The sequence below is a fragment of the Triturus cristatus genome, chromosome 3_2 (assembly GCF_964204655.1).
Source record: "Triturus cristatus chromosome 3_2, aTriCri1.1, whole genome shotgun sequence".
NCBI classification, from domain to species: domain Eukaryota; kingdom Metazoa; phylum Chordata; class Amphibia; order Caudata; family Salamandridae; genus Triturus; species Triturus cristatus.
The window spans coordinates 69,831,114-69,844,643 of NC_140584.1; the positions used below are offsets into that span (position 1 = coordinate 69,831,114).

At 41.9% G+C, this 13,530-nt stretch overlaps 1 protein-coding gene across 1 annotated transcript in view; it reads left to right on the forward strand.

Moving 5' to 3' along the window:
• Positions 1–12,691, forward strand: part of LOC146856812 (uncharacterized) — a 1,211,343-nt gene extending 1,198,652 nt beyond the window's left edge. Inside the window, exon 30 of the mRNA XM_085646995.1 lies at positions 12,525–12,691. Coding sequence (XP_085503121.1) covers positions 12,525–12,691 — 167 coding nt within the window. The remainder of the gene's footprint in view (positions 1–12,524) is intronic.
• The last annotated feature ends 839 nt before the right edge of the window (positions 12,692–13,530 follow it).

Genomic DNA, 13,530 nt, shown 5'->3' on the forward strand with positions numbered 1-13,530 from the left:
TTGATATTTTTGACATCGATATTTGTGCATGGGGATATTTTGGGCATTGATAGTCTATCAGTGAACCCTGTTGCGCCTATTCAGGGGGAGTGCCGACCCATATGTACTTTCCCCCCTATTCTCCACCTAGCACTCAGATATCAATCTCGCTCCTGAAGATTTTGAGAGCGCTTTCACCCAGGCATTAGATACCATCCCTCCTGCAAAGCTTAGCCACCCCAAAACAAAGCTATTTCTCCTTGGTTTTCAAAGACCCTTAAAACAAAAAAAGCAGCCTGCAGAAAGATGGAATGGAAATTGAGAACCACTCATTCCCTTGCTGACAAACTTACTTATAAAGCAGCTCTAGGCACCTATCATAAAAACATTAGGAAAGCAAGAAAGCCCCACATAGTGGATAGAATAAAAATGCAGGAAATTCAACATAAGAATCATAGAAGATTCTAAAAAAATTCAGTTAACCCTTTGCTTAAGCTTCTCCCATTATAGCACCCCATTCTCTCTGCAATTACCTCACAGTAATTTTGAAGAAAAAATCTCCTAAATCTACGACACCCTTCCAAATTGTTTCACACAGGAAGGGCCGGCCTCACTCACCTCCTTAGCCACTAATCACAACACCTTTCTTGGGAAATGTAATCTAATCACCCCACAACAAGTCTTGGTCTTGATGAATAGGCTCAAATGAGGCTCACCAGATGATTCTTCTCCTCCCTATATCATAGCGATCCTGACCCCAGCACTTCTCCACACGATCACTTATCTGTATAATCAGTCTCTAAGTACTGAAACTCTTCCTAGAAAATTGAAAGCAGCCCAGGTCATACCCATTTTGAAGAAACAGCTGTCCCACTAGAGCTTGCTAACTATAGACCAATATCGTTGCTCCCTTTTCTCGGACAAATTATGGAGACTCTGGTTAGCAAACAGCTTGCATCTTTCCTGGAAAGCCAATCCCTGGTAGACCCCTCCCAGTCAGGTTTTCGTGCTTCCCACAGGAAAGAAACAGAGCTGGAGGCTGTTCTAGACACCATCAGACACCCCCTGGATGAAGGTCACTCAGCCATGTTGGTATTACTTCACCTATCCATTGCATTCAATACCATTTCACACTCTATCCTGATTCAATAACATGTAGAGATTGGTGTTGGCAGAAAAGCCCTTGACTGGCTCAAAAACCTTTTGAAGGGTCAGACCCAAACAGTGTAGCTAGAGCTCTTGAACTATGGCCCTTCAGAAGTGGGTGCCACAGGGTTAATCTTTGAGTCCCACCCTTTTTAATATCTACGTGGCCCCCCAGGCTCAAGTGATGAGATCATGCAGGCTCAGAGTTCTTTCATACGCTGATGACATGCAACTTATCATCTCCATGGGGCCTAAACCTGAATCCACTAAAATCAGATTCACTGAATGCATTACAAAAATTGCACTCTGGATGACGTCCAACTGCCTTCAATTGAACAGTGGAAAAACTCAGATCCTGCTTATCGGCAAGGCTCACACCCTTTGGTCTGAAGACTGGTGGCCCCTAGAACTGGGGACGGCCCCTACCCCTAAAAAGGTGGTAGCAATAATAATAATAAAGCTTCTTCTGAAGCACAATGGTTACACCATATGGGGTGTCCCCATGCTAGGACTGGACCAATCAAGCAAAAACATGTTAGGGAAACAGAAGCTCACCCGAGCCCAACCGAAATTCGGATGGTCCATTCTCAAATGAACCAGCAGGGAATTCCAAAACTTAGCTGCTAGTTAGTTAAAGGAGCTGGCCTCTAACCAGGCCCTAAACCGTGGGGTACTGACACTAAGTTGGCCCCCAGAGATCTCAAGCTGCGCTAGGGCGGTAGGGCAGCACCATTGAAGGACCGTTATCATTCAGAATCTTATGCAAAAATGCATGGCATTGAAGGTAATTCTTTCCTCCAGTGGGAGCCAATAGAAGATGGCGAGAGCAGCCTTGGCGGGTACCCTTCTAGAGAGATTCGGTAAAAAAATCTGGGTCTCCTGATAGACGATAACTGTTCTTTGAAAGAACAGGTAAACTCTATCTATGGTACGTATTTCAGGATTATGTGCCTACTTATAGACCCAGCCCCCTGATATAACTCCATAAAAATTGTGGTTCAGAGATTTTCATTTTTGATTTATGTTTTTGGGTCATTAGAGAAGTAATTTAGCTTGGGAAGACAACGGTGATCGAGATCTAATATTTTGGGTTGACATTTTTTAAAAATGGCGGATGTGTTGCAGTGATCATGTAATATTTCTGGAACCATGAGAACTATGGGGGTGATTACGACATGCGGCAGTCCCACCACTGTGATTAGGATGCACCCGCCATACTGGTAGGCACATCCTGGGCCTTTAACATTGCGGGTGGTGCTGCTGGCTGCAGCACCGTCCGCAATGTTAAAGGTGCTTGCACCGCATTTTCCTGCACCACGTGGCAGGCACCACGTGGGGCCTTTCCATGGCGGCATCTCCGCCATGGAAAGGCCTCTACCAGGACACATCCTAATATGGCAGATGGTGCCTGATAGGCAACGCCACCATATTAGTGGCCCTTTTCCGTCTGCCAGGCAATTGGTGCGATTACCTCCGGCGGAAAAGCGGCGGACAAACTTTCTGTCCACCGCGGAACCCACTGCCATCCTAATTTGGCGGTGGGTAATTCACCAAGTGATGGTGGAAGGACCGTCACTGCCAGCCCGGTGGTGGTGGACCTTCCGCCATCATAATGAGCCCCTATATCCTTCATTTAGGTATCAAAACATAGGTTTTGGGGTTCACATGGTCCTATAGAGAAAGAACATAATTTCTCAGAGCAACCCTTCCTCCATTTTCTAAAACGGTGGCTCTAATAGAGGAAGAAGAGATATAAATAGAAATGAAACAAATAACCGAAAAAGTTTTTAATCCTTTCATGTATACACCAAACAATGTTTATGATCTGAATATGAAAAACAATTATGTTTATCACCACTGTTTTAGAAACATTTTCATAGTTCACTTTATTTGTTTCGGCAATCGCTTGTGGTGCATTTACAGAATGTTGAACATTTGAGAAGAGCTTATAGTCAGGGACATCTTTATTAGCACAGGTATTGCAAGTGCATGTACGTGTAAGCTCTGTGAGTAGAGGCTTTAGAATTTTTGTAGGTTTTAATACCCCATCAATATATTCACAACCAAATTCACACGGATCTTTCTCTACATATGCATGATCCAACACATTTACACATTTTCTGATGAAGTAGAACACTCTTTTAATGTGTCCACGCACAGAATATGACACCAGTGGAAGGTCACTTAGAGGGCCTGATCTGTACTCACTGTACTGAAGATAGTCAAATGTGTGACAGTCATAACCCCTCATTTTGCACACACAAAGTATTTTTCTACATATTTTATGTCACATTCTTCTTCTGTCTCAGCTAATCCTTTTAGAAGGTTCAGCAGTTAAAGCTCCAAGCTTTATTCTAATTTTGCTCATAGTTTCATCACAGATAAGAATATGTGCCTTGATAAGAATACTGGGCATCTCTTGGACACGTTTCTTGTACAGAATTTAAAGCGGGATTAAGTGTCTTTTCTAACCTCTTCCATAACATAGCCATAACTCTGACAATTCTTGACTTATGAACACTGCCACAAATCTAAGTAGAGCAACAATAACATCAGTGTAATTTGACAGTACAATGACTCAATTGGAACCATTTTGAACAGCCCAGTAAACATGTGACACAACACGAAGGTCAGCTTCCTCTAATTTGCTGTTAAGTTCCAGAACAATATGGCCCGTACCTTTTGAATATATCTCTGCAGGCACCAACTCCTCAATGGCAATCATTCCACTTGCAAAAATTGGAAATTCAGTGTTCACTGAAGCCGCAGCTATGTTTTTGCGAGTTAACATCTCCAAGTTCATCTTGTTTGATGTTGATGAGCAGAATTTATCAATTTGCACAGGTATCGAATATCTGATGCAGGCAAGGTCAATTGTTCCATTTGTAGACATTAGTCTGATTCTCTCACATTCTTTGACACACAGTTCGAGATAAGTGTCAAAGATAATGTGCAGTTCTTGCAAGGTGCACTCTTACTTTGATATCTGTAGAACAGTCTGAATGACCTCTCCGATATTTTGCATGGAGGAAATCTTGACAATTCGCAATTGTGAAATATAATCTACAATAACAGCAGTTTTCAATGTGGACACCTTTTCAAATAAAATTCTTCATATAAAAGTTTTTTTAGCTCTTTTATGAGTTTGTGCTTCACTGATTTGGTTGCAGCATCTCCATCACTTGAAGAAGATCATGCAACAGTATGTTCTTGATAAATCCACCTCTTTCGTTTGCTACATCCATCTTTCTATGTACTTGCAAAAGTTGTTTTTTTGTAACCTGTTTTGCAGTGGCTGGTTGGACAAAAATCTTACTATGGCAATTAAAGTGAGGAAGTTTCGCTTTAGTGATTATGTCAAACCGCTTTTTCTCTTTCAATACAAATCTCTCCTGCTTCAATTCTGCGTATAGTTTTGATCCATGTTCCAGTACATCTACTAGACTTGGTTTTATATTGTAATTCACATATTGTTTGGTCACAAAGTTGTGTAGTCACACAGGATCAGTAATTGCAGTGGGGTTTTCTTGCTGCTGCATGAAAGGAAGAAGGCTGTCAGCATTTTTATTGAAATGTTTCCTTCTCTTTCGCACAAGTCCGTGGTGAGGAACAGTTTTACGATGGTCCATTAATTTTGAATTTGTCATTTCTCTGAAAACATTGCAAATAGAAAGGACTTCATTGTAAACTAGCTGCCATTAAGCAACTTATTCACTTTTACGTGTCTGACCAACAATTCCCTTGGAGCTTTTCTGTGATGTCTGGATCGTCTGTTCCAGTTACATATCTGGAGCCACAGCATTGATCCTTCCCTCTCTGTCTTTCACCACAAAATGTCTTTGGATTAATTTTCAGTAGAGGTATGGGTTTTCCACCTCTAGCTTCTTCACTTTTTCCAAATATCAGTGCCCATGTCTCAGGTAGTGTATGCAATCCAATTTGCTACTCACAGTATTATCAGTGACTCCACAGTTTTCATGTGCAGCTCCAAATCACCTTCCTGATCAGCATGTACCAAGGTTTTCACTAAAGCTATCAAGTGTAAAACATTTCCTCAGTCCTTACAAAGTTATGATTTTTCTTCATATTCTTTGACAAACTCTTCATAACTTGGTTTTAAGGTATTATGGTTTTGAACTGAGTTTATTGAACATTGCCTGGCTTTGCATTATGTCTTTTGAATGAAGTGCACCCTGTGCCCTATTCACTTCTGAGTAAAGATTTGCATAAAACCTAATTTGTCATTCTTGCTCCAGAATGCACTCCAACACAATGTTTCTATAGCCTCAGATATGATGAACATACCTTTTAATGAACAAACATAATGAGTTCCGCTCAATACTGACAGGACAGTTTTGCTTACAAACATTTCAGCCTTATTAAGTGCATCGTCAATGCCACATCCACTGAGATAACTTCCTGCACAGAGCAATGCAACTTTTGTCATGTGGAAAATGCCCATTCTTGGATAAATATAATCAAATTCTACTGGATTGCTCATAAAAATTTCAGCTACAATACGGGAAACATTTTCATCTCAGAAAATTGACAGGATAGGCGGGTCTTCAAGCCTTCAAGCTTCATGCACATTTTGGACATATTGTAGAGCTGTGTATACTGTTGCTGAGTTTGTGACTGGAGATGGTATTACTGGTAAAAACCTAACCTTCTTAAGTGGTACGGTTCTCTGGGAGATCAGAGCATGAATTTCAGCCCACTGAGAAACTGCCTTTTCTTCACCCTTCAGTCAGCACAGATTCTTGAAAAAACACCATTTCAGTATCATGTGTGCTGGATGTTCCATACAAAGAAGAGCTGTCTTCAAAATTAGCAGCAATTGTAAATCCTTTCTTGGTAAAGCGACATGAAAGTGGTGTGCTGTCGGATTCACAAGCTTTTACTGCATGAGTTGCTAACATGTTTCTGCTCTGTACTGTGTCATTGTAACTTGTTTATACACCAATCCTAATCATTTAACATTAGCTCTCTACTTTTGCTTTTGTCATAGATTGTGTGAGCGATCAACATGTGTAGCGGAGTTTTCTTTTTGCTGGGATGTAATTCATAAAACTTGATTTGGAAAATACAGTACATTTACACAGCATAAGCCTGTTGGATAATGGGATTGTCTTCCACTTCTTTGCTTATATCTTCAAAGTCATCATCAATGTTGTTGGCTTCTTTTCCAAACTCACGGACATGAGTTTGTAACAGTTTTGCTGAATACACAATGATGTAAATGATGTTGAGACAACATCAGGCATTTTTGTTTACTTCCATGATTTGGGGAGCTTGGCGGCATCACACAATTTGTCTTTAATTCCAAAATCTAAATCTTTCATGATGTTTCTTAAAATGGTTCCTGCTGATTTCCTGCATCCTGTGTTCTTATTTTGTCAGCAAGAACTTCAGGGGTCCAATCAGCTGAGAACACCATAGGTGGTTCATTCTTTTTGTTAGATTGACAAAAACGAATTCTCTCATTGTACATTCTCAAAAGAAAAATCTTAATTTAATTATTATGGAGCAATACAGTTTTATCAATGTTGACCATTATTTCTCTGATCTCACTGAGTGTGAACCCCTAGCCAGCACTCACAAGTGGCTTCAAAACTTCATTTGCTTTTTCAAAGAGTGCAAACTTAACTGAAGGCTGGCGGTTATGTTGTTGCTGGGAGCTTATTGTACATTCTTAATTTCAAATGCATGCATGTGTGCAGTTCGGGTGGGCATACAAATCTGCTGCAAATACATTCACCTCACTGTTCAGATCAGCTACTTGGCTGAAAACTTAATCTTTTTCCATTGTATATGACCTGTAGCACTTGTTGTTACAATGATATGATATTTGATCATCTTCACATCAGTTTCAATCTTTTCCGAACTTCGTCTTGGTGTTTTTTTGCTGCATCTCAAACTCTCTTCTGTCCAGCCGCAGTTGATGTTAGCTTTTGTTTTGGATTACTTTAGCATATGACACATTTTTCTTTGCTGAAGGAGTCTTCAGATTTTTTACTTAGCAACCCTCTGTAAGAAGGTAAAGATTCTTTGCTACCACCTGCTTTGCTCATGTTTACAAATTTGAATCAACGGTACACCCTTATAGCATACCTACGGCCAGATATGGGAGTAGATCATTTTTATTTCTGGTCTCCCAATATTGGAATAGGCTACCCTCCCTTACATATACAATCCTGGCCTGACCTAGTCCTATTCAAAAACATTCTCAAAACCTGGCTCTTCTGACCCTATTCATATCTTCCACCTGTTAATGTGCAATAAGCGCTTAAAGGCCTTCTCTGAGGTGATTAGTTTGCGCTGTATAATGTAAATGACATAACATAACATATGACCATTAAACATTTTTTCTGTCAATAATTGTAAGCATTTTGATCTAAATACCTCTATAAAGAGTGTTCATTCTACAAGGATAAGAGTTTGATCAAGTAACTATAATATTCACATTTGGCCTGATTTACAAAGGGTCTCCGCACTTGTGAAGGGACTCGGCATTGCAGTTTTTCATTGTGGAGGTCCCGCCACGAGTGTGTGCCTCCCGCCACGACTGTGGGGCCTCCGCCTCGAGTGCAGAGGCCCTCTGTGAATTGGGCTCTTGAAGTCTACTGAATTGTCTTTCCAATGTATTTGCTATATTATTAATTTAATTACTAAAGATAAGTTTGAGAAAACAATTGTAAGAAGTTTTGAATACGTTTTTAGTCACAATCTGATTATTAGTTCAGGACGGAGCATGTGTGAATTCGGTGTGTGAAAAATCTGTGTAATCTGCTTACCTGTAATTACGTGAACTATCAGGGAAAATACGGGCAATTACAAGAAATGCAAATCCATTATTTAGCCTTAGGCATTATATATTATCATGAAATCACTCAAATCTATGATGCGAGAATGCATTTTGCACTAAAAAAATAGTGTAAAAAAAAGAATTACCATGGTCAACAGCCACTCTGGTTCTGGTTGTTCATGTTGTTCCCACACTTGTGCGCTATAATTGTGCTTGAACGCTAATGTAACTACATGGCAAGACAAAATGGAATAATTAAGGGAAATTCATGTAACAAGGATAATACGTAGCTGCCGAACTGACGTTATTTAAATTTCACCTGGGCCGAGTGTGAATATGCTCAGTCACTGTTCGCATTACCTGAACTAGCAATTAGCTTCTGGCTAAAAGCAATTTTGAATTGCTTATGATTTTCTACAAAATCATACACATCTGCTTGCAATGCTCAGTGATCTATTGATGGTATACACACGGCAAAAACTGCCAAAAATGCTGTTTCAGGCTGCTCTGTCCCCCATCTACTCATTTAAATAGGAGGAATGTAGACTCCAAACACCTATCCTTCTTGTATTGGAAAGGTGTTATTCCTGTCCATTTCAGCAGAGATGAAACACTTTCATAAGCAAAATACCACTTCCCCATTGCAGCATGCACTCTGGCATAGTGAGCACCTGGAGCCATATTATACATATGGTGCACTTTCCCTGTTTGAAGCAGGGTCAGTTTGCCGTGTTGGAAAGAATGTGCTGCCCCCTGGGTAGCCCCAAACATGTGCTACCCTTGGGTCAGCACATTCAAGTGAAATACGGAGCAGCTGCTTTAATCAGATGCTACATGATTCACTGTGCTGGCAGAACCCCCCTGCACTTTCAAGAGGGGGGCAGAGATCCTCTTGAATGCAGGTGCAGTGAGTGACGGCACTTGCCTGTAGGGGGAAGTCTGGGGTGTCCATGGGATCCCATTTCAACCCTCAATACAGCTTCCTTTAGGAGGTGCACTGAAAGTGTGCCACCTTTTTGCAGCACTTTTAGTGCTCCTCCTATAGGCACGGTTGCCTCTGCGCCCGAGCCGCTAACATGGCAGAGGCAAAGTGATTCTCTCATTTACATGGGGCCATGCCTCCATGCAAATGGGGAAACTCCCTCTTTTGATAGCACTGGTGCTACATGTTCACCAGCGCTATCAGTATCACAGAAAGGGACATACAAGCATCTGCGACCCCTTCGTTAATACCATTGTGCCCCGGGGGCACACAAAGCAAGCACACATGCCTTTTATGCCACGTATAAGGTGGTCCCAGGTCTACTACTTTTTATGCAATCAATGTCTTTGTCACCTTTTGCCACAGAGACCCTGCATGGCCACTAACGTTTTCCATACCAATTGCTGTCCTGTGTGTGTTAGAAGCCAGTTTCAGTCCAGTTATTACTTAATGTTCCACTACTTCTGCTGTGACCTCTGATTTCATTTGATTATCGGTTGATTTGTGAATAATACCTGCGTCCCTTAAACAGTGTGCAATTGGTCTCATGTTTAAGCATGCAGTGGCAGAGGAACATACGTGTGCCGACTCTTTATAGAGTATACTTGTATATTTTTTGTGGATTATTGTTGCAGTACATCATTTCATAGAAATAACCTAGTTGTCCAGTTGTGATTTGTTTCGGTTGCAGAAGTCAAAGGCTTAAAAGCCACTGATTTAGGCCTTCTGGCAAGAAGACTGGGTGTGAGGTAGGTGACCCCTCACAGCTCTGGAAGGGCAGTTGGGAGGGTTCAGGAACTTTATTACCTTGAAAAGTATCAGGGTGAGGCCTGCCCATTCATAGTTAACTGTAAAGAGAGACCTGGAGAAGAACAGCCCCTTGATCCCACAACACAGTTTAGCCAGCCTAGCACCAGCCCGTGGGAGGAGGAGCTGGTGCCAGAACCAGTTTGGTGGGTTTGAGGAGGATGGGACGGCTCGGTTTCCTAGACACTCCCTGGTTGGGACACCAGCTTTCTCCCAGGGCAGAAGGGTTCTGCCATTTTGTATTTAATTCAGTACAGTGCATTTTGGGATAGGTTGCAGTTAGGCAGCATGATGTGCTTAACTTTGGGCATTTTATTCTCATTGTTTAGGGGGTGTCCAAGAGACACCCCAGTCATTGGCTAGTAAATCCCACTAAGTGGCACTTAGCACCCAGCTCATCCGAACACTTACTGTACCTGTGGAAAAACATCAGACTGGACCTGCTCTCAATTGTATCCAGAACTGAGAAGTGGTCTCTAAGGGTCAATTGCCTGACCTCCTGTATGACTCCAGGGACAAAACAAGTGGCAGGATGTCTTTTTCCTGCAGTGAATAGCTGATCAGTAACAACTGGACCTGGACTGCACCCTATTTGTAGCCTCTGCTGGAGTGGGCTCTGTTGCTGGTCCTGATGTTCTAGGAGCCTTGGAAGGGACCAAGAGGAACTGTTTAATAAAGTCTCAAAGATGGGACCTCCAGATTTTCAGCAGGGCCTCATTGTAAAGGTATTCGATTTGAAGAGTATTTCATCTGAACCAGCTTCCAGTCTATCCCAGCTGGAGGATTTTGAGCTAACAAAAAGAGTCTGAAGGTAAATATCTTGATAGGCGAAGTTGCAAAAACTATCCGACCAATGAGAGGACATTGACGGATGGGAAATTTGATTTTTTTGATTTCCACTCAGAGCTGTTGCCATCAAAACCAATGGAATCCTTGGGACCATGTCCAATGGCTATTTAACTTCGATAGGGCTCCTCCAGATGCAGCCTACAACCTTGATCCACTAGAGGATTGTAACTTCCAATTCAGAGACTAGTCAGAAGGTAAATAAAATCGTTTACCATGAAAACTCACTTGGTGTATCCGACCTCTGCGGTCAGTCTGAAATCACACTTATGTCCTGGTCAACCGCAAAAAGTGATTTCTGATTGATGCTTCACTTTTTCTTAGTGCTTCTTGTCCTAAAATGTTCATATCTCTGGGTCCGCTTTTGGATTTTAATCATTTTGTATTTTCTACTTAAAATGTGAACTATTTTTAGAAATTGTTTGTGAGATTCGTATTGTGTTGGGTTTTGACTTTTGGATTGTTTGTTATTGCTAAATACTTAGCCCATTTTCCTCAAGTTAAACCTATCTGCCCTGTGCCAATTCTATAAGGGTTTGTTCCTGGGTTTATTTATTGAACTTGTGTGTTGTGCTTAACAAGATTTCAGACTTATTCCTTGAGAAGGACTCACAACCTCCCCAACTTTTAACCATTTTCTTACAGGCCCTTTTATCTTTCTTTGCTCCTGAATAGACTGAATTCCACAGGGCAGGACATAGTCTCCTGTCCCTTTTGAGAGAGCTGAAGATGGTGCAACCTATGGTGAAATATAGGAGAGGGATTTTGAACCTGCAGATTGGAGCATGCAGTATAGGATTCTAGCTGTGTAATGTCCTACTTCCCTAGAAAAATATGTTATTGTGGTGCCTTCAACTCGTCCCATGATGGATTGAAAGCTTCACTGAGTGCCTTTGCCCTCTTAAATGGACACAGACATATTTCTGTGTTTTCAGTTTTCCTTATTGTGAGGTTATGTAGTGTGGATGCTGATTTTACTCCTAGAGAAAGCGGGAAATGTGGAGTAGATGTTTTTTCAGGATCAAGCCCAACCCAGAACTTCTAGATCTGGTCTGAGGTCATACTACGTACACAGTCAAAGCACTATTGTATCTAATACATAGGAGTTTAAAGTAGTATGATGTCTACAACACTTGATTTCCCTCTTTATTACTCTTGTTGGGCTCCCTGGCTGACAGCATTTCCTGGCACCATCCATTGACTGGTCCACAACTGTGTCCTAGGGTAAAGTAAACTGCAGTATCATATGACCAGCAGCGAGGAGTAACCTTTATGTTACTATCCATCACACCACCTCCAGGATGTTTGAGCTGTAAAGGGTCTTAAATATGGATCCTGCCCACTTACTGTCATTCTAAATTCATAGGTGCTTGTTGCTGTTGGGTCTAGGGTCACTTTGTCAATTAGAGTATTTGGGGTGCAGTCCCTGCAGGGGAATACATTCCTATAGTTAGGTTGAAGTCTTATTATACCGTTCAAAAGAGTATTTGGGGTACAGGCTCTGCAGGGAATACACTCCTATGGTTAGGTTGAAGTCTTGTTATACCCCTCAAAATAAAGCAAAGATTTCTCCATAAGTGGCTTCTATTCTCATACATATAACCTAAAACTTTGTTCCTTCAGAAGTAGACCTCATCTCATAATTTCATGCCTTTTACTCTGAGGTGAAAGTAAAGATTCATTTTCAGATGTCTGAGGCATGTTAAGTGAGGTGCGCTTCAAGTGGGAAGTCACAAAATGTTGTTTGTGCACAGAAAATTGATTTTAGTTTTATCTACAACGTTACGGGGTCTTGCTCAGGATGGTATGATTTACAATATCCCCACATTTAAGTGGATGTTTCTCAAGTTTATTTAGTTCAGACATATTTTGAGGAAGTTTACATTTTGATTCTGATTACAATCACTGAACTCACATGTGCGTTATATCTCACACCAGCCTTATCTGTTCTTCCTTTAGAACCGAATTTATCTTCTGACCACCCTGACTTCATAAAGAAGCTCAATGAGGCTATCCAGGTCCTGGCACTTCAACTGTTTAACTCCACAAAGGGATCAGCAGAGGATCTTGGAGCCAAAAATGGGACAGAAAAGGTAATCCTGGAGTTTCTTCAGTGTGTAACATAACTTCCTCACCATCCATGCTTTCCTCAGTGTTCTACATGTCCCTTCATTAGTTGTCAATATCTCTACTCCATATTATTTCACTTTTTCAGTTTTTTTCTATTCTAGAGAACACACTACAGAGATGTCTCATTCTTTATTTAGTTGATACTGCACGTTTCTTCTCCAAGCCAACCATCTTCATGCCATCACACCAGAAGACCTCATTCTCCTATTACAACATTCTCCCCCTGAGACACACACACACACATTTGGGTGCCGATTCCGATCCTGGAAAAATTTTCCCCGTACGACTCGTATCCGGTCTTTTTACCGTACGAATCGTACAAGTAGCGTACAAACTGCCAAGTATGATTCGTGTGGGAAAAAGTCCATACGAATCGCATTCGGAAAATTTCCCCACACGTCCTCGGCTCGGAAAAAGTGTCCGACACATCCCCGGACGATTTTACGTACAAATGTGAAAAGTGAAGTCCGAGCGCGCAAGTACGATCCATCCCGTGCGTCCGATGTTACAACTGTATGGAAAATGCACCGTACGGACCGAACTCCCATAGCAACCATGGAGACATGTGCCCGCATGCGCGCCGAAAACCCCCATAGCCCCCGTGAGTACGCGCCGAACCCCCCGTGTATGTACACCCGTGTACGTACGAGTCGAACCCCCCGTGTATGTACATCCGTGTACGTACGAGTCGAACCTCCCGTGTAGCGCTGGGGGTACGCACCATACATACACGGGTGGGGGTACGACTCGTACGTACACAGGTGTACATCCACGGGGGGGTACGACTCGTACGTACACGGGTGTACATCCACGGGGGTCACGACTCGTACGTTCA